Source organism: Lampetra planeri, chromosome 49 (genome assembly GCF_965212315.1).
Source record: "Lampetra planeri chromosome 49, kcLamPlan1.2.h2, whole genome shotgun sequence".
In the NCBI taxonomy this organism is placed as follows: Eukaryota; Metazoa; Chordata; class Hyperoartia; order Petromyzontiformes; family Petromyzontidae; genus Lampetra; species Lampetra planeri.
In genome coordinates, this window is record NC_136155.1 from 6408274 (window position 1) to 6433142 (window position 24869).

Here is a 24869-nt window from a genome sequence, read left to right on the forward strand (position 1 = left end):
ATGAGAGAGTTGGAGGTCACCGGTTCCCTCCCGCAACAAAAGCCTCCCGTTCTGCGTTCTGAATAGGCTATGAATAGGCTGTCATTCCTGAGTCAATAGTGTGTGCACAAGTGCCGGGGAAGGCTTCATTGCAAGCCTACAGAGGGCCCACCCTCTCGCTCACCGTTGTGTGCTCTGGCTGGCCAAGCGGAGCTCACAAAGCAGCGATAATCTCTCTCTTGCAATTTTTTTGCAGTGGTTTTCTTTTTGAATGGTTTTTTTTTCCTGCTGTTGCTGCAATATCCGCCCACTAAGCCAGTATTCTAGGTATTAGCTGTGTTTCCTCCCTGTCGGCACATGCTTTTCGGTGATCATTTTATTCGCCAAGATTAGAGGCATGAGGTGATATGTTTTTTTATTTTATCGACATTGCAAAATATATATTTGGCATGAGGTTATTGCATATTTAGCGAGCACGGCTAACGTCATTGGTAAGTGACATCACAACTGGTCCTGCCCCCCCCCTGCCCCCCCCACCTCCCTATCTTGCTCAACCAGTGTGGTGAAGTATAGTTTAAAAAAATATCCCCCATGACAGTCATGGCATGAGGAGGCCTTCGTCCATCGGTAGATTGAGAATAGCAAGATTGTATAACCACCACGAAATTGGTGACCTAAGTTCAATTCCCGCTGATGGCTAACACCAGTAGAATATATCTAAAATGTTACGGTCATCATCCCCATCGGTCAGTTCGGCCTTAAATAAATACCCGGTACTTTTAGCGTAAACATCGGAATTGGGGAGCTAAGACAGCCGGGTCTGTTTCCAGCCACACCTCCCCGTCGTGCGCTGTGCTGGCTTTAATAGGTGCTCGCTGACAGCACTTGCCCCAAAATCCTGGGAAGGCTACTCGGGTATTGTTTTACTTGTACTTGTGCAGCCCTTGTCCACCCACTGCTGGGTGAGGACCCACCCCTTGCTATGCCGGTCACGGGGTTTATTTGATCCTGCTTTAACCAGGCTGCTCACTGTGGATTTGTCAAGGCAGGGAGCGTAGACACAGATGCATAGAAGTGCAGCACAACAATGGATTTCGCTGCACTGCTGTCGACAACACAGCCACCTGGTTTTGCCACGCTGGTCACTGATGTCAGCACTATCCATGGCTCATGTTGATTAGCTTCGAAAATCTGGTGATATGAGCACAGTCCGAGCCATTTGGTTTTAAGCATGTGTATATTTATAGTTGCTTAACACAGTTTATTTTAGATTTATCTTCACATTGTTAAGATGAAAACACGGTGGCAAGCGAAGACGCAGGCAACGTTGAAAAGTACATCTCCGAAACGATTCACTGCGGATACCCTCGGTGATGAGTAATTTTAGATAATCCTCACTGACTTTTGTGCGTACGGATTTTTTTTTTGTCCTTTTTTGCATAGCTGCGCGCTGCTTCTCTGCTGGATTTTTCTGGCTAATCCGCAGACAAGGGAGTGCCCTATTGGATAAATCTGTTTTCAGAAACTTGTGTCGGTGAAAAAAAAACAATTCTCTCACAAACCGTCCCAGATCTTTTCGAGCTTTGCATCGGATTTTTTTTTTAGGAGTTGGCTTCGTGCCTCATTAAGTTTCAATTCTCAGCGTTCACTCTTTTTTATCAATCCGTCTCCTGTAATGGTTTTTTAAACGGTGAAACTTTTTTTTCTTGTTTAAACAAAGCATAAACGTTGCATTGCAGATTCGTTTGGCTCAGTCAGTACGGTCCTCAAATTTTCTCAGAGGCGATGTGTGAACGTTTTCGAGTCGGACAACGTCGCTAAAACAGTCACCAGAATGCGTGCGCGGAGCGTTTTTAAAACGTACACTTTTTTTTTGCAGACCTACGCAGCCAGACGATGACAAGAAGAGACTTTTGATCACAGTCTGGAACAAAGACAAGACTTCACGGTGAGAGTGACAGCAGTGCAGAGAGACTCTCTTGAGCCAGTGGCCGCGCCATTAACGGGACGCCGAGAGACACAAACCCAACTGAGAAACGACACAAATACACACTCACCTGGCCATCTCGGCTTGCGAGTTCACACATCACGAACGACTCCGATTGGCGAGGAGCTGTCGTCGCAGGGGTGAGCCAACGTAGGGCCCCGTTCGTTGTTTTCGGAAGGTGGAGGACCGTTCGAATCTGATTGGTTGGGCAAAGTTAACTTGAAAGAGCCCGGGATATACCGAATGCAAACGAGGGGGGGGGGGGGGGGTAGGTTCGGGCGACTGTGAGGAGAAACGGAAGGGGATTGGCGAACAGTCAAAAGCATTTCCAGAAAGTTCAAGAAAGGGCAGAGGAGAGGGTAGAATACAGTGAGGGAAAAAAGTATTTGATCCCCTTCTGATTTTGTACGTTTGCCCTCTGACAAAGAAATTATCAGTCTATAATTTTAATGGTAGGTTTATTTGAACAGTGAGAAACAGAATAACAACAAAAAAATCCCGAAAAACGCATGTCAAAAATGTTATAAATTGATTTGCATTTAAATGAGGGAAATACGTATTTGTCAGCAGGGGATCAAATACTTGTTTCCCTCACTGTATGTGCTGTGCTGAAGATGTCATCAAGGTCCAAGTTCGAAACTTTCCCAGGCTGGGACTCCTTAACGCACGTATACACGCAAGCTGCCACGAACCCTTTCTTTACAGAAGCCACAGTGTGGAACTAGGAAGAGTGACTATGCACATGCCTAAGCAGGTGCCTATCTCAACACCGCTCTACGGCTGTATAGCACGCAATGTTCAGATTCTCACAATCAAGGGCCGTTGCTTTGTTTTCCTGTGAGAGATATTTTCAATACGAAACCGGTTATGGGGAAAACATTGGGACTTGTACAATATGTGAATAAGCAGATGCCACATGTGCAAGCTTTGAACTTTGGTAGGAGCTTGAGTAATGGAGAAGATTGATCTGTTCATATCAAACGTGATTATGTTTTTTTTATCTCTCTTAAATAGTTTCTATTGTGTTTACATGTATTTGCTTTTTGCTTCTGCAATGCTTAGCGGTGTTCCAGTTAATTGGCTTAAATATTTGAAATGTAAAAAATGCATTTGTCGATCACTATTGATTCTTAGGCTCAGGATGCACGCATTGAACGACACGTTGTAAGAATCGATGTTTTGGCCCTCATGCTTGCGCTATGTAACGGCTTTCACTAGAGGTTGCTACATTAACCGCAATATTCTTAGGTTTTTTCGGTAAAGTCACGTAGCTAAAACATCAAAATTAATGAAAATAAAATAAAATAAAACAAAAATCACGACGTTTCGGAGGCAACACAAGTCTCCGTCATCAGGTGGGACCGTCACAGCCGAATTATGATGCAGCTAATTCGGCTGTGACGGTCCCACCTGATGACGGAGACTTGTGTTGCCTCCGAAACGTCGTGATTTTTGCTTTATTTTATTTTATTTTCATTAATTTTGATGACTTTACCGAAAAAACCTAAGAATATGATTCCTTGCAGTCACGAAAGCTTCAAATCTAGAATTAACCGCAATGTTGAAAAAAAACTAATCTTGGATAACATCGCAACCCTGAATCACTATTACTCCTGTACGTCTGATATATTTACGTTAATATTTTAATATATTGACACTAGATACAATTTAATAAAACAAGTGTGCACTTGACCATGCAAATGGGTACAAGCACGGTTAGTCAATCAACACGTCGTGTGTTGAAATGTAAAGTCTGGAAACTCCCACCTATTCCAGAATATCCAGCAAGTGTGGAAGAACAGGCCAAATACACCGTAGGGGAGTTCTCTACAGCCCAATCTCCAGTAGAGGCCCTTCTTCCAGTAGTGGCTTGAGGAAAGCAGTTGCAGGGCCGCGACGTTACTTCACTTTATTTCCATGCAGACTGAATTTACTGCTTAGCAGATGCTGTATTCGGAAGACAAAGATCCCCCGTGTAGCCTTAACAGACTTTTGGAGCAAGCGCTGCTACCGAGCACCTATGAAGGCCGGCACGGCACACGAGGGGGTGGGTGACCAGCACCACTCCTGGCCGCCTTTGTCTCCCCAGTGGCGACCTAGGGTAGGCCTAGGACCGATACAGACAATCGTCACCGGTGTTGGCCGTGAGCAGGAATTGAACTCAGGTGGTGCAACGCGCCGACCATTACGCTACCGCTCCCCAGAAGAGCATCCTTGGACAAAGATGCGCGGTGCATTTTGTAGTCAGGGTCGATAATTGTTGCCATTATCATCACACTTGTCAAATTAATGATTGTCATCGCTCCTATTTCAGGTGCGTTTGTCTCCATTGTCGTTTGTCTTCTAAATAATTGCGACGCGTTTAACCCCTGCGGTGAATGGCAATCTCACAATGTGCTCTTTTGCTTCTCAGGAAGAGTGAGCTCCTCGGCTGCATGAGCTTCGGAGTGAAGACCCTGATCTCTGCGGAAAAGGTAAAGGCCTCCTCGCAGTCATTCATCACCATGGTGTGAGGGGCGTAGCTGGGCTGGCCGGGTCTTTGCACGGGACACGTGTTAGCCTCAAGCGTCAATTCGGTGATATTATACGTGACATTTTGCCTTTTGAAGTGTTTTTGTGTTTTGTTATTTATACAATGTATACGTCATACGGTTTGTGTGTTGTTGTTTAACACGCCATTATTTAGTCGAGTGTGGGTGCTCACCACCACTTGGGTGTGTCACATTGGTTAGTAAGTTGCACCAGAACTCATCGGCACGCGTGGGTTTCGGGCGTGGTCAATCCGGCCGGCCAACCAGAGCGCAAAGCTGTGACGGACACCGATCGCGTATAAGTACAGCGACCTTCACACTTGTTTTTTTGTTACCCAGCCTTCCCGATGTGTCAAAGAAGCTAAATCATCATTGGCAACACACACACACACACGAGTCACACGGTGGATAGGAAATTACTGGAATATTAAATTAGGATTACTTTGAAGGGAAATTAGTTGTTTTCCCACAGTGCTGTTTACGTGCGCCAAGGCCAGGTCTGCTAATCGTGAACACGAGGCCATATATCTACTGGTTGCGTGCCGCAATGCTGTGAATTTAAGCTTTGACACGATTCCAGTGTTTCAAAAAAAATAAGTCGGTCTGATGCTTTCCACATAGGCAATGCATGAGCCAAAAAAAATTACATTTTGCCACCTTCGACATTAATGCTCTCATATAACGGAAAAAAAACTATATCATAGTTGGCCTACATATTAGACTTTCTGAAGAACCATAACTGGCCGAATAGAACAGCAGTGGAGGGCACAGATGACAAACAGCAGGTTGTGAGTTAAAATCCTAGTTGGAGGGTTAATTGAGTCCTTCACCCTGCCGGGGTTGATAAAAAAAAATCGGTTCCACTTTGTCGGAAAGTTCACAGTCATTATTCTCAGGATAAACTCCCCCCTGCCATAGGAAGGTGGAATTTCCACCACTGCCTGGGTGCTTATTTGAGCAATAATCTCTTTTTGTTTGGAAAGCGGACGGTATTGTACCAATAAAATGCCCCCCGTCCCGTTCTCACTGAAAGGCACCCACACCCCATCACCCACAGCTCGTCCCATGCGTCTGTACCGGCAATTAAACTTTAATCGTACGGCAGAGAGAGAGAGAGGGCCCTCTCCCGCTAACGACGCTCGCCTTTAGTTACCGCCCCTTTGTCGCGCTCTGCGGATCAGTGGTCGCGAGTGTGGCTACTGCCCAGAATTTGCTGGCATTCGTTATGCTCGGTGGCAACGTGTAATAAACTGAACCCCCCCCCCCCCCCCTTCTGTTGGATGTCCCTACCATACAACTACAATGAGCTTAAGCCATCGGATTTTTTGAATTTTTTACCAATATTATCCAGCAGCATTTGTTTAAACAATGAAACTCTGAACTGATGAAAAATAAGAATAGGTGTTACCCTTTCTGGCAATAAAACATAAATTGTGTTAAGATGTTCAAACGCAAAATAAAAACCTTTTGCAAGGCATCAAGTCTGCATTAACCACACGTACCTGTGGCAAAAACATGCAAACAAGCATGCTCTGATAATAAGTGCATTGTCTTTGAAACTGATCGGCCAATAGGCGGCCTTCTTCATGGCCCTTATCTCACCCGTGGTAGACCAGAGAAGGCCAAAAAGCGAACAGTCCAAAGACGATGCAAATATCAGAACACTTGCAGCTCAGGTCGAGCAGTTTCATCGACGGGACCTTTTTTGCTAGCACGCAAAATTATGAAAAATAAGAATAGGTGTTTACACTTTCTGGCAATGAAACAGCGGGTGTTTAGATGCCTCGACATAATCTGCTTGCTTTCCTACCTGATGATGGACGCTTGTGTTGCGCCCGAAACGTCGTGATTTATTTTATTTTATACCTACGTGACTTTGCCGAAAGAACCAAAGAGTATGAGTATAGAATCTGCTTGTTAAACAAATGCTGCGGAGTTTGCCGGGATATCATTGTTCAACAACAACAACAAAAATCCGTGCCGTATACAAACTCGTTGTGCATTATTGTTGAGCATAATAACAATTACTAAGACATATTTGGTTTTGATGTGGAGACAGAATGGAGATTGTGTTTATAAACGCTCGGTGGTGTTGCTTTGGCGTTGGGTACACTGTGCGCGCCAATTGTATTTTGTTTCTGCGTTTGGTTTCCATTTCCCTTGGTTTATATTATCGCTGGCAGGAAATATTCGGATGGTACTACCTCCTAGGCGAAGAGCTGGGACGTAGCAAGCACCTGAAGGTCGCTGCGAGGAAACTAAAGCCATCCAGAGGTACGCATGTTCTCAGCCATCATTCACGCACGCACGGTTTTATCGATGGTCACTCAATCCGAGACTAGTAAAGTCAACGAATAAGAAAATAATGGCTTCGAAGAAATACATTAAATTTATAGTTGACGGGTTTGTGGAACGATGGAAAACCTGCGACGAAAGATGGACTGACATTGTCATTGTGCTCGTTTTTTGCAGTGCAGTTGAATAGAAATGTTGTTGCTATCAAACAGAAGCTCTGCTTATAATATCATAATTTACAGCCCTTTGTCAATATGTCGACCATATTGTTTGACCATACTTCACCACTCTGGTCAATGCGGGCTGCTCAAGGAGGAAGCCAGGACCAATGTCAGATATCTCTCGTCGGATGTCCGATGTCACTCGTTTGTTATGGTTGGTGAATTGAACTCGGCTCGTCAAGTTCATAGTGCAGCCGGCTCACCCCTGCACCACTACCTCAACCCCTGCTGAGTGTAACTCAGTAAACGGAGCCATGGGGCAGAGAGGCCTCGGCAGCATTGGAATAAGGCAAATGTCGCATTTTGAACGCACGTTAATGACCATGTTACAACTTTTAAGGAAAATAACAGGACGCGTAGCTTGAAGAGATGTGATGGCTGGTGGTCAAAATAAAGACAGTGGCAACCAAGGGCCGATTGGGGTCCGAGAGGACATACGCGGTGGTGAGATGGAGCAACGAAATTATCTCGTGTGAAAATGTTTTGCGTCTCGGGGAATCGTGAGATTGTGACGACCCTTCATTCACTGGCGGATTCATTGCCGTTGATGATGATGAGCAATATGAATGTTTGTGGTCTCCCATTGCTAGCCTCTCGTCTGATGCTGTCACACACCAAATATGTGTGGGCCACAAGCGCTGTGATGAGAGGCAGGTGACAAGTCATCCACCTTTTGCGCAAGCGCACAACACGTGCGTCGAATCACGTATGCAAGGAACTGCCGTTCACAGTTAATACGAATGCTACGCAAGTTATAGCATTTTAAATTTAGTCTAAAGGAGTGAACGCGAACTTCGCAACCAAGAACTTTTACACAGAGAAGAATCAATTCTGGGATACAATCGCATCACCCAAATGACGAGACTTCAAACCTGAATAACACATAACATCTCATCATTGGCAGATTAAGTGGAGTGAGAAAGTGAATTATGAAGTGCATTGTCTGGCTATTGGCTGGGGGAAATAACACAACGTAGCCAGCATGGGTTATCTTAAAATACACATTTAGGTTATCAAGTTTTTGCAGGAACCTTTTCAATTCATCAAATTGCTTGCAGGGTGATGAATAGGGGTTGATGGTTGGGGGAGGTGATTGGTGAATATTTATCGGGAGCGATAGTGTAGTGGTTAGCGTGCCGTTCTATGAACCTGGCGTCCCAAGTTCGATTCCTGCTCACGACCAACACCAGTGATGATTATCTTAACCGGTCCTGGGTCTCCCCTAGGTCGACGCAGCCTCAAATGAGTAGCTGGTGCAGTGTGTAAACATGGCCACTGGGGAGACAAAAGCGGCGGTGCTGCCCACCCACCCCCTCCTGTACCGTGCCGTCCTTCATAGGCGCTTGCTAACAGCACTTGCACCAAGTCTGTTCAGGCAATACGGGGATCTTTGTTGAATGTTTAGGTCCTTTACCATAGTGTAAGCCTGTTTCTCTGCGCCATGGGTTAGCGTTGGGGGGGTGGGGGGTCAGTGGCTGACACGGTGCAGGATATGCGCCTCGGGTTACAATTCTGCCGGGGGTATCTTGGTGCACGTACAGCAGAGGGGTTATACAGAGGCGTTTCCGGACCTCTCCATTGTGCAATTATTTATTTAGTCACGTTCGCTACGGGAGAGCTAAGCCGCCGTCTCAAGGCTCCTTTTGGCAGCAAACGCCCGTTTCCACAAACGAATCCCGCGTAGCGCGGACTCACTCCTCCGTTCCCCCGCTGCCATTTTCCCCACGGTGCTGCGTGATTGCTCTTGTTGTTGTGTTTCTTTCCCACACCACCCACACCCCCTGCCAAACCACCCGTCTCACTCGCACTCTCCGCCCGCCGCACTTCACACGCTTGCGCTGCGGTGGTTCTTCTAATTAAGCCTCGTGGATGTGGGGGTGGGGGGCTTGCACGAGGGGGGCAGGGGCAGGTGTTCTCGGACCGCCCGCGTACGCGTCAAATCGAGGCTCGGTCGTTTTAATGCAGCGGGGATGGTGGGGGGGTGAAGCGAAACCGGCGGCACATGCTCTCCTGGGTCGCCGTTCATCCCGAGTGCGCGTGCTCTCGTTCATCCCGAGTGCACGTGCTCTCGTTCATCCCGAGTGCGCGTGCTCTTGTTCATCTCGAGTGCACGTGCTCTCCTTCATCCCGAGTGCGCGTGCTCTCGTTCACCCCGAGTGCACGTGCTCTCGTTCATCCCGAGTGCGCGTGCTCTCGTTCATCCCGAGTGCGCGTGCCCTTGTTCATCCCGAGTGCGCGTGCTCTCGTTCATCCCGAGTGCGCGTGCTCTCGTTCATCCCGAGTGCACGTGCTCTCGTTCATCCCGAGTGCGCGTGCTCTCGTTCATCCCGAGTGCACGTGCTCTCGTTCATCTCGAGTGCACGTGCTCTCGTTCATCTCGAGTGCACGTGCTCTCGTTCATCCCGAGTGCACGTGCTCTCGTTCATCCCGAGTGCACGTGCTCTCGTTCATCCCGAGTGCACGTGCTCTCGTTCATCCCGAGTGCGCGTGCTCTCGTTCATCCCGAGTGCGCGTGCTCTCGTTCATCTCGAGTGCGCGTGCTCTCGTTCATCCCGAGTGCGCGTGCTCTCGTTCATCCCGAGTGCGCGTGCTCTCGTTCATCTCGAGTGCGCGTGCTCTCGTTCATCTCGAGTGCACGTGCTCTCGTTCATCCCGAGTGCACGTGCTCTCGTTCATCCCGAGTGCACGTGCTCTCGTTCATCTCGAGTGCGCGTGCTCTCGTTCATCCCGAGTGCGCGTGCTCTCGTTCATCCCGAGTGCGCGTGCTCTCGTTCATCTCGAGTGCACGTGCTCTCGTTCATCTCGAGTGCGCGTGCTCTCGTTCATCCCGAGTGCGCGTGCTCTCGTTCATCTCGAGTGCGCGTGCTCTCGTTCATCTCGAGTGCACGTGCTCTCGTTCATCTCGAGTGCACGTGCTCTCGTTCATCCCGAGTGCACGTGCTCTCGTTCATCCCGAGTGCACGTGCTCTCGTTCATCCCGAGTGCGCGTGCTCTCGTTCATCCCGAGTGCACGTGCTCTCGTTCATCTCGAGTGCACGTGCTCTCGTTCATCTCGAGTGCACGTGCTCTCGTTCATCCCGAGAGCACGTGCTCTCGTTCATCTCGAGTGCACGTGCTGTCTTGGCTCGCCGTTCAACCCGAGTGCACGTGCTCTCGTTCATCCCGAGTGCACGTGCTCTTCTGGGTCGTCGTTCATCCCGAGTGCACGTGCTCTCGTTCATCCCGAGTGCGTGTGCTCTCCGCGCCGTGTGGCCCTCACGGTGTCTGAACGCTCGCGCGCGCGTGCGGTTACGAGCGGCTAACTCCGTTTGCCCCATAAGTTTGGGCTCCGCAGAGCGGGCCTGCGAAACGTGACCCCCACCGTTATTTTCTCGCAAGAGTCTCCGTATGCTTGTGTGTGTGTGTGTGTGGTTTGTGTTGTTGTTTGTTGACGTTTATACTGCAATTGTTACATCGGCTCCGCGTCGTGAGAGAGAACTTTACGTTTGGAACTCTCTCAGGAAGCAGTCTTGTTATGCTGCGTTCGATGGCATCATGTAACTACTTCCCTGGTCCTTTCACTTCCATCGAATGCTCACCAAGTGCTGAACATTCTCTCTCGCTATTTCACACGTAGGCTTTCGCGACTAATATCCAAATTTCGATTTAAAGCTTTCGTGACTGCAGGGATTAATATTCTTGGTTCTTTCGGTAAAGTCACGTAGAAGGTAAATAATAAAATAATATAAATAAAACAATACAATTCTCATGACGTTTCGATTGCAACACAGGCAATCATCATCAGGTGTTTTTTTTTATTATTTCCCTTCTACGTGACTTAACCGAAAGAACCAGGAATATAATATCATCCATTATGCAGGTCTTTTTGGGTTAGATCGCGTAAATATTCTCTCTCCTTCTTTCTACGCAGATGAGCATCGCAGTAAAATTTAACCAAACATTTTTTAAATTCCTCAATCCCGGAATATGTTGAATTGAAAGAACTTAAATTTAACATCGTAGGGTGGTAAGTGAAGGTATTCGTGAGCAGGATAAGAATCACTTCCTTTTCTAATTTTTACTTATTTACCAAGGGAAACCATATGGAGTCTGAGGTTCTTTACCAGGAGGGTCCTCTCTTGGGATATTTGGCCAACATGAATGATATCATATATATGTATTAATTTGGAAGAAAGCCGGATAACTCGGAGGAAACCCAGTGCGGAACTGGGGAAGAACGTACACACTCGACAGAACGGTGCCTGAGTCAGGAATCAAAGGCAGGTCATTCTTGTCGAGGCACACATTTTCCCACTGCACCACCCTGCCAAGCAGACAACTCGCGACACCATTGGAACCTCACTTGCCAGTAGCAAATTATGATACTTGGTTTTTTACCCTTTTATCTGGCAACAAAACTGACACCTTTTTTATACAAGAAGTCATGTTTGCATTGACCACAGTACCTGTGGTCGGATTGCAAACAAAAAACACAATTCTGATCATATATGCACTGTCCTTGAAATTGATTGGTCCACACCCGAGACAGCTTTTCTTAGAGCCTAGTCTCACATGGTGTTGGACCAGATAACGCCAAAAGGCGCACAACTCAAAGACAATGCACCATCAGAGTATGAGAGCTCGGGGTAAGCATTTACACCATTGCAACCTCCTTTGCCAGTAGCAAAATATGATACTTGTTTTTTTACCCTTTTTTCTGGCAACAAAACTGACACCTCTTTTCTATGTGGAGTTATGTTTGCTACACTTGAGAATCTAGTTGAATAACGGGTTGGTTGAAACCCAGATTCGAACTCGGGACATCAGAAGCGCCAGCTCACTGCTTCAGATACAGCAGCATGGCCACCCCTGCATTGATTTCAATGCATTTAATTGTGTGTTCTAATGTTATGTAAATATATATTTGTATTATTATATCTTCTAATTGTTAATTATTCGGCCGGTTGGCACTGTGGCAGAGCGATTGACTCACAAACAAAATTTGTGAATTCACATCCCACGTGGTGGTTGAATTTCCCTATAGAAAGTTAATATGGAAATTAGCAGTGGACAATATGTAAGTAAATAATGTCTTTAAAATAAGCATCAGTAAAAAAACATTCCTAAGTTTAAATGAAAATGCTAAAATATTAACCAATAACGAGTTTGTTTATGTAGCATGATCTCGCAGGGTGGTATCAGGGTTAGATTTCAAATCCAAGTAGGTTGGCCTATCATCTCTCCAGGATACATAAAATACATACCACTTTGTGGGAAGCCAACAGAAGTTTTCCTCTGGGCGGACTTGTTTCTGCCGTAGAAATGTGGAATGTATCTCTGCTGATGCTAGGCCACAAATAGAAACGAGCACGACCAGGCTTCCACTTGAGCACTTTGAATTTTGACTTTTTAAAATTAATCTCGAACAACGTCCTTTCTCCCACCAGCCCCACTCCGATGAAGCTATTACTTTTTGTTTAGGCTCTCAGGCTCCCAGGGCTTTCAAACCACTTCAGCTCAGCTCTGAGCCAGTGCTGTTCAGTCTCAGAAAAACCTGTCCCGGAGGACAGGAGGTCCGGACATGGACTATAGCGGGAAGGTCATGAGAGTTCGGTGTGACCGTACCCCACCGTGCAACCTCTACAATGCACATTCGCACATGAGTTGCCACCAAATGAAAACGTCTGTGGAAAACCCTGTGCCGTCATGGAAAAGATGGACTTATTTACTCTTACATTAACCCACGGTGTCCCGAGGCAGCACATTTTTAATGCGTTTCTGCTGAGCAATGGGGATTTGCGGACGCGCCAGCGCTCGTTTGAGCGCAGAGACCCCTGGACTTTTATATCCGCATCGTGATTAGCAGCCATGATTTATCCACTGCCGCATAAAGATCTCCCAAAAAGTATCGCCATTCTTCATGGTCCCGCAGTGCCAAAATCCATCTTGCTTCCACTCACGAGCCGATGTTGTCGCTCCATCTCCACGGTAGGCGTCCTCTTGGGCGTGTTCCTCCCTGTGGTTGCCACTCGGTCGTTAATCTCGACCACTGGCCATCATCCCCAGCGAAGCATCTGGCATCTGCATATAAAGATCCAGCGGTTTTTGGGCCACCCATCAGACAAAGACGGTTACCGTATTACGCGCTTTCAGGTGCGCTGTCTGGAAAGCTTTTACTTGCGATATTAGGAAGCCATTGGGGCTATGCACTTTTAAATCTAGATTTGAAAACGAATTTCTTTAGAACTGCTTTTTGTCTTTAGGTTTGTTGTTCTTCCCCCGCATCTCCGATTAGCATGGTTGATTACGTGCGGTGCGAAAGACGTTCAACATATATGCAACCATCCACTTGTCAGAAAATTAAGCAAGCACCAATGTGTTGGGTTGGAATCCACGTGTCAGTCACCCTTCATTAAACTGGGTTCTCAAGTACAAGTTTGTTATTGGTCTCAGGCTGGTCACTAATTACTCTACAATAAAAAAAAACTATTCGAGGAAATTTGCAATTTCACTAAATTTGGTTTATTCCAGCTCTGTGTTTGTTTTAAACTTTTTGATTTGACGCACAACAAACTTATTAAAGGTATCCTCGTATTGCGACTAAGAGGACCTATTGAAATTACTTCAGTGGTGGTTCTATAATTTCATCTTCTGGGAACTGTTTTCAGACACGGGGTGATGCACTCCTCGCTCCAGAGTTCCACGTTGAAAGTTCCTCGCCTCGCGACACAATGCCAAAAGTGCAATTGCAATATAACATGAAGTTTAAAAAAATGCCCTCGGTGTCCAAATGCATGGCAAGCAAACTGACTGCACGTAAGCCGATAAGTTAACGTACACACACACTGATCAAGACGCCCACTGAGCAAGCGCCTTTTTTTTATCAGCAGTTTACTGACATCAGCTGCAACCACTGCAGGACACTCGGTGATTTATCGTTTTCTCAACCGCTCGCGTTAACAACTTCGGCGGCGGCGGCGGCGGCGATGGTGAGAGTCGTAAAAGCTTCTCCAGATCACCGTAGCATCTCTGGGAAGAAGTTATTTTCAGATTTGCCCTTGAACGGCGAGGTGTTTTACGATATAGCAGCGGTGTGTTGTGAAGGGGCACGAAATTGGTTTCAAATCGGTGACGGATGTGCTGGGTGGTGCTGTTTAGTCGACCGCTCGCCTCACAGTTGGAAGGTTTTGAGTTCAAATCCACGTCACGGTCGACTGAGCCCACGTGGGCTTAAAAAGTAGAGGTGCAGCCCCGCAATTGCTTGCTCATGCCACTGCTGAGACAAGGGCTTCAAATGGAGAGACCTCAAGAAGCATATTATGAGAGCCCCTCCAGACGTTATCTTGACCTAATCTTATGCGCTGGCCAGAGTGCCCACACCTCACCCCACCACACGACGACCTGCCGTTTAACTCACTGTGGCGCTACTTGTTTTTAAAGCTGGGTGGACAGAGGTGGGGGGGGGGGGGGCTGATAAGCATGGCCATTGTTGTAACTACCACGTCAGGAGATCACAAGTAAATTGGATAAGCGTGGTCCTGAAAGGTGTGACGACAAATATTGAAACGACCTAAAAAAATCTAAGCAATTCATCAGGTTGGTAGCTGGACGGATACCAGAAAGGATGGATGATGCTGTCAGCGACGTGAGTGTGGGGTCGAGGCGACGCACATCCGGTAGCGGTGTTAATAAAGTGACGACGTATTTGCAAAATTATGTATAAGGTCCAGGGGGGGGGGGGTGGGTACGTAAATCAGGGCAACCCAAAACTGAACCGTGCCAGTATACTTTGTTGGCACAGTGTGCCTGCCTGGGACTCTCCCGCTGTACAGCTTGTACGCTCGGTCATCCCAAATCTCAATCGGGGGATTATTGTGGCATCGCAGGACCGCGAGAGATCGTCGACGTCTCCGGGACGGCTTTCGTGATTCTTCTTGTCGTACGGCTGTTGTAGGTGCAGAGCAACAACTACAATTTCACATTCAGGTGGTCCAAGCCATGATGATGAATCCCAAGTCATGGTGATGAATCCCAAGCCATGGTGACTAATCCCAAGCCATGGTGACTAATCCCAAATCTCTCGCAGGCACGACTGATCTGATGCGGCTACTGCAGCAGTCGGTGTGGCAGGACGCGGAAATGGACTCGCTGAAGGTAATTCGTTTACCACGGTGCAGGCTTTCACGACCAATGTCATCCATAATACCGTTTTTTTTTTTGAGTTAGATTGCGTAAATATATAAATGTATTCTATGGTTCTTTCGGTAAAATCATGTAGATAGAAAAAATATAATAACAATAAAATAAGAAAAATAAAGTGAATTTCAAAAAATATCACTATATATAATATATGAATGTGTCGTTAAAACCCACCACCACCCGACACAGCCAACTAGTAAGGGTTGTCACGTAAACAGAACATGCCAATTCGCCACTAGTACAGCACACCGGTGTCGGCAAATGCTTGCCGAGCCTTTTTGACAACACACAGGACGGCGTTTAAAAAAAAAGGGTGCAGATGTCAGTGTGAGGCCCACCGGTACACGCTCTGAAGCGTCGCCTTGTGCATGTGACATCAATATTGAAAATGACCTCTGTCATCACAATCCTGAGATAAAGTGGTATCGAGCCACCATTCATCTAATATAAACTATTTAAAACGATATTCTTGGTTCTTTCGGTAAAGTCACGTAGAAGGGAAATAATAAAATAATAAAAATAAAACAATACAATTCTCACCACAGCAAGAACATTTTCTTGAGAACATTTTCTTGCTGTGGTTTTCACACCTGATGACGATTGCTTGTGTTGCAATCGCAACGTCGTGATAATTGTATTGTTTTATTTTTATTATTTTATTACTTCCCTTCTACGTGACTTTACCGAAAGAGCCAAGAATATGAATCCCTGCAGTCACGAAAGCTTTAAATCGATATTTTAAACTACTAAACTATATATTTTTATTTTAATAGGTAAGGCCCACTGGGCTATATAGCTCTTTTTCAGAAGCGACCTGGCCACAAATGATAGCTCAGCAAAGTGGCTTATCACGTGGACATTTATAGCAGCCAAATACTCTAAACACATGTTTATAAATGTGGAGGGAAAAAGCAGAGGACTCAGAGAAAAAAAAATGTTAGGCACAGGTGCAATTAAGCTCTATTTTATACTGGACATCTGTGAAGAAGAGCTTCATAGCTCATCAGATTCCTCCAGTCTAAATAAAGTTTCTGATATTTTTGTCTCGTAGGGGTATACACACAAGCAATAAAAGATAACATCTTCAGGGCGCCTTGTTGTGTTGAATGAGCTCGATTTGCCCATTTGACTAATACGTAATGCTGTATTCACATTAGCACAGATTATTACCGTACCGATGTCTACCTCCCGCAGAAAAAACCCCATTATCTTAGCACTTGGCACGTCGGAGCTGGAGTTATTTAAAAGTGGGAAGATTAAAGCGAACATTGCCAGCCTATCTCGTGCATTGTGTGCACTCCTGCAAGACATATAGTCGTAGTGTGACATGCATGGCCAGGCAAATGAACGGGCGCATCGATAAGTGAGTGATTGTCGAGGTGAGCGAGCAGCCGAAGTCATCGGTCAAAGTGTCTCTCCGCTTCGGGGAGTGCGTGCCAGTGCTCATCTCTCGTTCGTGGTCCTGCGCCATTGCTGGAAATTCCAAAACAGGCGAGCCATTCGTGGGTACAATTTGGGTGTTTGAGAATTTTTGCCGTTGTCATTCAATTTTGGCTCCGACCTGAAATTCATTTGCGAGCTGTGGACTAAACGAGCACCACAGGGTTCTTGACACCAGAGGGCTCTGTGGTCACGTGTGAGAGGAGCGAATCGCACAGAAACTTTTACCGCATTCCAAATCCGTTTCAAATTTGCTAGGGGCATGAATACGAAAGTAAAATGTAAAATGAGTTGTTTTTATTTTATTTTACTTTCTACGTGACTTTACCGAAAAAACCTAAGAAGATGATTCCTTGCAGTCACGAAAGCTTCAAATCTAGAAAAGAAAAAAAAATGAGTGGAGTTGTTATCAAAGTTCGCTCTGGAACCGGGAAACCTGAGTTTGATTCCCGGCCATGACTGGTGTTAGTGGCGAGTGATTATAATCCGTACTCTTTGGTTCTTTCGGTAAAGTCACGTAGGTATAAAATAAAATAATTATACCTTACGTGACTTTACCGAAAGAACCAAAGAGTATGGATTCCTGCAGTCACGAAAGCTTCAAATCAAGATTGATTATAATCTGGATCAGTCCTGGGCTCCATCCTGAAGTATGGTCAAAATAACCCCTATTACAGGGTGGGATATTGACAAGCGACCATAAATTGTAATAATGTAGTTTTTACAAAACTATTTGTTTTTAATTGACAGTGAAATGACAATCATCATGTATACCGTGGCCCTCCATGCAATACACATCGAGATGCAATAACAAGGGGCTCCTTGAGACAATAACAATAACAACAACCGAAGAACTGTGCTTAGCATGGGAAACACATTGTCCTGCGGAGGGAGCTGGTAGGAACGTTGGGTTGCTCGGTCAATGGCCAGGGTCAACGGCGGTGTGGTGGATTCCGCAAATATGGCCGACTGTGAGGGTGGGCACAAGCCGGCGTGAGTAGGTTACACGTTGAGTTTTATAAGGGCACCACCTGGTGACCAGCCCCTCCCCACCCAGCCCCACCCCTCCCACCCCCACCCTCCCCTCTCCACCCAGCCCCACCACTCCCATTTTCGGATGCACGACGGACGGACGGACAAAAATAATTCCCTGTGGGCTGGTGTAACCAGGAGGATCCTACCAATATGATTGCGTACAACAGTACAGTGTACCAAACGTGTGTATGTATGCTGAACTTCTTTCGCACCGTACGTAGCCAACCGTGTTAATCAGAGGTGCGGGGGAAGGACAACAAACTCAACACACAAAAGTCGTTCTAAAGAAGAAGGAGAAAGGGAATGACTGCCGTATAGACAATACACAACAAACAACGTGATCCAGTCGAGAGTTTATATGGAAACAGCTTGGGACTCCTCGCTCATTTTGTCCGATGACTATGACCATTATTTACCCAAATGGCTGAGTCGATATTTGAGCTACTTACCTTTAATCCTATTTCTTATCTCTCGTTCACAGTTTAGTTTTTCCTACTAAATGCATTTTACTCGAAGCGAATATTAATTTAGCATATATGAATGTTACATACATGTTACATATGTTGAGTTATTGAAAACGTATTTATATAGAATTAGGCTTTGATAGGCATTGTTTTTTGGGCATTGTGAACTCTGGGCCTACGTGTGCATATCACAGCAAGCCAAGGCACCTGGTGGTTCATCGTCATGATCATGAACGCCAATCACACCTCCCATGCCCCCCCCATAATCATCGTTTAACGCCAGCCTCTTCGCCCGTGCCGACGTTGGTCACACGGATGATAAGGAGAAATTCTTCTGGTAGTCGACTAAAATCCAGATACAGGTACTATGTGTATCACAGCCAATGGACGTTGGAGGTCACCTCTGGAACGTGCAGCAATTGCAGATTGTAGAAGAAGGAAGGCAGGACGTTGCGGTGTGAGGTGATGTATCATCAGCAGCAATAGTTGCGATGACACATTGACCTTGGTCATGATTCATTGCAGTTCATTAACTAAGGGCTTCCGTAAGTTGTGTTGTACGAGACGATGGGGGGGAGGGGGATTCCAAAGTGGAGTAGTGTGAGGGAAGTTGGAATCAGATCGACTGGATGAATCTGATGAGCTATGAAGCTCTTTTTCACAGATGCCAGTAGAGGTGGGTTTAGTCATTTACAAGAACAGAAAAGGTATTGTGACCTGCGGTGTCTGGTGGTTGATTGCAGCATAGATGAGACAGAAAGTCAGACTGGCCGAACTAGGCCTCAGTATCGGTAGAGGAATAGATTTTTTAAAACTCCCTGTGAGCTCAATGTTCTATACAGTAGACTCTCGATAATTATCCGTGCTAATTGACGGGGAAGAAGGCCGTGGATTATTCAAAATTGCGAATAATCCAAAAATGTCAATTTCCCGCAGATTTTATGCCAAAAACCACTAACATTGTGTTTTAAGTTAGGAATTTAGAGTTGCTCAGTGATGACACTTTCCTGCTCCCACACAGAAGAATCTGCCCACTAAGTCGGCAGCAGCAGAGCCACGCCAATCAAACTAGGCCCACCGTTGTCAAGACATGCAGCTACTGTACTGTAGTGGCAATCACATGGATTTCGGATTAACCAAAGCAACATATTTGCTCGGTTTAAGCACGTGACTTGTAATAAACATTTCCAAGAGTAACAATGTGTAACTGTTTCTTAGGTTATTAATTTGGGCTTAAGGGAACATCCATGGAGAGTTACGAATTTGTGTCAAAATCTCAGGTGCACGGTGAATCCGCAAATCGGATAAACCGTCCGCGGATAATCGAGAGTGGACTATAAGTGCCCTTCATTGTCAATGTGTTGCCAGGCCACCGCCTCTCTTCATCACAGGGGGAACTTGTGAAATGCCCACGATGGTAGCCACGAGCCACTTGCATAATGCACTGTAAGAGAACATTTTCCTCAGTGCGCTAATTAAAGCACTGCACGTGAGGCGTTATTCACAAATGGCCTTTCTTTTCTGGGGAAGACCTCACTTCGTTTCGATTTAAAGCTTTCGTGACTGCAGGGATTCATCTTATTGGTTCTATTGGTAAAGTGACGTAGAATGGAAATAATAAAATAATAAAAAACTAAACATAATAAAATAATATAATGTTTTATTTTTATTATTTTATTATTTCCATTCTACGTCACTTTACCGAAAGAACCAAGAAGATGAACCTCACTTCGTCTCAAGATACAATTTTTGCACGAGTGTTCTGCATTGGGACGTTTTTGGGGCATTTCATCTACACGCGTAAATATTTTAAATTCACGGCCGCTGAGCACTGGCCGAAAGCCTCAAGCGGCCAGCTACAAAAGACACCTTTGAATGCGTAATTTGACGAGAGTTAATGCGTTTCTTGAATTAAGCAAGGCTTAGACGAATGTGTGGGAAAAGACGATCGGAGGGAACTCTAAAGATTTAACAGCGTGAGGGAAGAAGCAGAAAGAAAAGTGTTGCGACCTGCAGTGTGGTGATTGAACACAGAGTGGATTAGTCGGAACAGTCTGTGCAGCGCTGTGAGGCCTTGTGTGAATGGCGCTGTATAAAACTGAGTTTTACTAACTTTACTCTGTCCGGTAATCGATACCTCAATTTGGGGCAGAGGGATCAAAGTTCCACGAAGCCACATTCACTGACCAATCGCTGTTTTGCCTTCTGCTCTTCATCTATAATGTGCAGTATTTTATGCAAGCGGTTACGTGCGTTTTTAATGGCACGCATTTATCACCCTCAAGATATCTGGTCGTCAGTTGCCACTAACGTTCACCCCGTTGATACTGAGCATTTGCATGCACCTCTCCATACCATCATCAACCCCATCTACCCTGTAATTATCGTCTGCCCAATATTTGTACGACATTTTGAGATGCGGTCACTTCCAGACGCTCCGTAAATCAAAATCACGTTGCACGGTATTGTGCACGAAGCAGAGGCGTGGCCACTGTGGGCGTAGTAGATATCCATAAACAAGCTTAACATTACGGAGAAAAAAAAAATAACGGTATTTCTAAAGTCGGCTTTTTCTCCATTCAACAAGGTGAGACAAATCGACGATTATGCCGATGACAGAAATTTTTAATACGCAGTGGCACGCAGATAGTCAGCATCAGCACTGAGCGGGAAAACCAGCAGTTTCATTGATTTAATATTCTATATTCTCCAGATTACGAAACATTCCACAAAAGTAAGACGCATCCCGCGCTTGTGCCCCGGTGTCACTGCAATTATGCAAATGTGTCTCGCGCAACGCACCTACAAGATTATACGATGTGCCCCAAAACGTTTGCTCTAAATACAGGGAAACAGATGTCTGTCGTAATCTGGAGAATACGGTAATTATAGCAAAATACAACTCCTCTTATATCCATGACGACATAGAGGGACAAGTTTCACAGACGCCACCAATCACCAGAGGCAGGTCAAGAAACTTCCCAGGCGAGGGGGAAGGTGGGGATTGGTGGATAGGTGGATGGTCCTAAAACGTAGCGCCCTACATAAATGCGAAATATATATATTAAGAAAACGTATTGTCTGTGGTAAACATTGATAAAATATGAAATTTCACATCTCAAGGGGGCATGGGAGAGAGAATAATCATTGCAATCACCCCCAACTTGGATCCACGACTGCTAATAAGCACTGGGAACAATGACCCCGCCACACCAATCAGAATCGGAATCTTTATCGATGCTGGAGAAATCTGATATGCTATGAAGCTGCTCTTCACAGATGTCCAGTTGGGGGTGGGTCAGAAAGTTACAACAACAACCAATATGAAAAAAAAAACGATAGCAGTGCAAAGGTGTTTAAAATAAGTGGAACCCAATTTCAAAGCAGTATATTTCACGATGGCAACATGTTATAATTACACAAAAAATTACAAACGGGTTAATGAGTTATAAAATTTTACTAACCATGATATAAATGCTCTATGTGCCCTCCACCTGCTGTACGAGCAACAATGAGACGATAGTTGAATTCGTCCCAAACGCCTCTCAAAGTGTCTTCTTCCACTGAAGTCACCGCTGCCGGGATTCTGTTTTTGAGGTCATCCAGATTAGTCGCTAATGGTGGCACAAAAACACCTCGGTCTTTGACATATCCCCACAAGAGAAAGTCGCAGGGTGCGGTGATGTCTGGGGATCTTGGGGGCCAAGAGTGTAGCGCCAAGTCTTGGGTCCTGTGCGACCTATCCAACGTTGAGGCAGCGCGTCTCGCGAATGACTGAGGCTCGGGGCTGTTTGTGCGCTGGGAGAGGCATCTCGCGGTAATCATTTGAAACTCTATGCCCCGCCCTTTCAAGTGGTAAGAGTTGCATTCATGGGCGGTTCGTGGTTGCAGAGATATAGAGATTTAAAATTCGGTCCATCTTTTTCAAACACCCTGTATAGGAAAGGTGAGCAAATCACTCAAAGTAAATAAACAAAAACTCAACGACCACGTGAAGCCCATAAGGCAACCACCTGAGCGATTGACGTCTCTTCCCCCGCAGATGGAGATTGAGCGCGGAGCCGAGGGATACGGCTTCACCATCTGCTGCGACTCCCCCGTGCGGGTGCAGTCTGTGGATGCGGGTGAGGACACGGCCGCGCGTGCTGCCGCCCCGTGGCGAGCTGGCGCCCCGGCGCCCCTTTCCTCTGGGCCAGCCTCACTGGGGGAGCCTCACTCACAACCCTCGTTTGTGACCATCGTTAGCCGAGCCTCGTTAGGGAACCTCGTTAGCCAAGCCTCGTTAGCGAGCCTCGTTAGCCAAGCCTCGTTAGAGAGCCTCATTAGCCAAGCCTCGTTAGCGAACCTCGTTAGAGAGCCTCGTTAGGGAGCCTCGTTAGGGAGCCTCGTTAGCCGAACCTCGTTATCGAACCTCGTTAGCGAACCTCGTTAGAGAGCCTCGTTAGGGAGCCTCATTAGCGAACCTCGTTAGCCGAGCCTCGTTAGAGAGCCTCATTAGCCAAGCCTCGTTAACGAGCCTCGTTAGAGAGCCTCGTTAACGAGCCTCGTTAGAGAGCCTTGTTTGCCGAGCCTCGTTAGCGAACCTCATTAGAGAGCCTCGTTAGAGAGCCTCATTAGCCAAGCCTCGTTAACGAGCCTCGTTAGAGAGCCTCGTTAGCGAACCTCGTTAGAGAGCCTCGTTAGAAAGCCTCATTAGCCGAACCTCGTTACCGAACCTCGTTAGCGAACCTCGTTAGCCGAACCTCGTTAGAGCCTCGTTAGAGAGCCTCGTTAGCGAGCCTCGTTAGGGAGCCTTGTTAGGGAGCCTCGTTAGCCGAACCTCGTTAGCGAACCTTGTTAGCCAAACCTCGTTCATGAGCCTTGTTTGTGACGCCACCAGGCATCATGGTGGGCACCGGCGTGGTCGTGCCGCCCCCGGCGGTCGCCGGATGTGCTCGATCCAGAGTTTACGGCGTTGATGAAATCGGCGACGGAAACCGTTTTGTCGATGAAATGTTTCACGCTTTTTTTTTAAAATCCGCTACGATGGGCAGCCCAGGACCAACGCATGACTCGTGCCGAGATTGACGATTGACTTGTCCGGATGAAGATTCAGATTAAGATAATTTAGTAACTTTAGGAGAGACTGCTGCCCGCTGAGGAAGACCGACAATGATCACTGGCTATATATGAATGTAAGAGCATCTAATGATATGCTAACATGATCATATTTGGGGTGTGGAAATTGCGTAATCCTCTCATTTAATAAATACAGGTGGGCTATATTTTTGACTGCTTTCGTCGACTAGACTATGAGAAAGACTAAATGAAATCCACAGACTCAGATGACTAACATCGCCTCAATGTTGTCATATCTCAGAACCTAAGCAGAGTTAGGCCTGGATAGCGCTAGGATCGGCAACCACCATGCATACATCTAGATTGAAAACACATTTCTTTAGAACTGCTTTTTTTACTAAGTTTGTTGGCCTTCCCCCGCACCTCCGATTCGCGTGGTTGGCTATGTTCGGTACAAGAGAAGTTCAACACGCATACATAGATAAACAGGTTATCAAAGGCTTTCATGGCTATGTGATGGGCAGCAGAGTACAGTGCAGGGAAATACATTCTTGCATTTATTGTACATCGATGCTTAACCTCCTTCACCAGCCCACACCGGACAGCCTGGATAAGCATCGTCAATTAAAACCAAAAACTGCCCATGCGATCTGGGGGAGGCCCTCATCCAACAGTGAACTGACATGTGCGTGTAAAGCTACTGCTCTGCGAGTCATATACCCTCCAGTTTTGAAGCCCTGTGAGTAAAATGCATTTTCAGGAGGTACAATCTAACATTCCCTTCAAGAAGCTGGTAACCAATGAAGTTAACACACGGTGCCCTCCCCTAACCCCCTGCAGCATAACAAAAGGAGGCTTAATTTAACCCTCCCCCACAGCCCATCCTGGCTCCTCCCCCCCTTAATCTGTATATCGTCTCGTGTCTTATAGTTCTCTCCACTTGATACAGTAATTTTGCTGTGATGGTGCCACTTGAAGACGAAGCTTGTGTTGCCTCCGAAACGTCGTGATTTAATTTATTTTAATTTTATTTTTTACCTACGTGACTTTACCGAAAAAAACAAAGAGTAAAGTTAAAAACGAGCTCGTTGCACGCCACAGTGGCCCAGACACCATGATTCACGATAGCTTTGGGCCACTCTCCGATTGCAAACAAAAAAGGACAGAAGAAAAACCATTTAATTCGTATCGTCGTTACAAATGTAATGTTTTTCAAAGCGTAAAACAATGAGTAGTACGTAGCTTTCCCACTCCCTGTCTCCCCCCACGACAGAGAGAGATATTTGATGAAATTGGAAAAATTAATTGCCACAATTCAATTTAGGAATCAATGTATATTTTTTTCTCGTTCCTAATTGCGTTTGTTGTGGTTTTGTGTTCCTTTTACTTGCCCAAGGGTCCATTCGCATGCAATCGGCTAGCATCGTCCATCCCGAGACGTGCAACTCTGAGGAAACGCACCGCGAGCGCACGCAATCCATTTTAGTCTGCGAGTGAACAAATAATGCTTGCCCATGAATTTCTTTGCCGTGTGACGAATGAAGATCTTTTTGGCGGGAGGCCAAAGGAAGTTGTAAATGTTTCGAAACCCTCCACCACCCGACACAGCCAATTAGTAAGAGATTTGTCACGTAAACCAAACGCCAAATAGTTACTGCTATTTGCAAATCGGGCGATTTGC

At 46.2% G+C, this 24869-nt stretch overlaps 1 protein-coding gene across 1 annotated transcript in view; it reads left to right on the forward strand.

Moving 5' to 3' along the window:
• LOC144733914 (regulator of G-protein signaling 8-like) overlaps positions 1–24869 on the forward strand; it is a 163853-nt gene that overhangs the window by 24805 nt on the left and 114179 nt on the right. The window contains exons 5-9 of the mRNA XM_078615921.1: positions 1859–1927; positions 4380–4440; positions 6681–6771; positions 15079–15146; positions 22173–22254. Of these exons, the coding sequence (XP_078472047.1) occupies positions 1859–1927; positions 4380–4440; positions 6681–6771; positions 15079–15146; positions 22173–22254 (371 nt within the window). The remainder of the gene's footprint in view (positions 1–1858; positions 1928–4379; positions 4441–6680; positions 6772–15078; positions 15147–22172; positions 22255–24869) is intronic.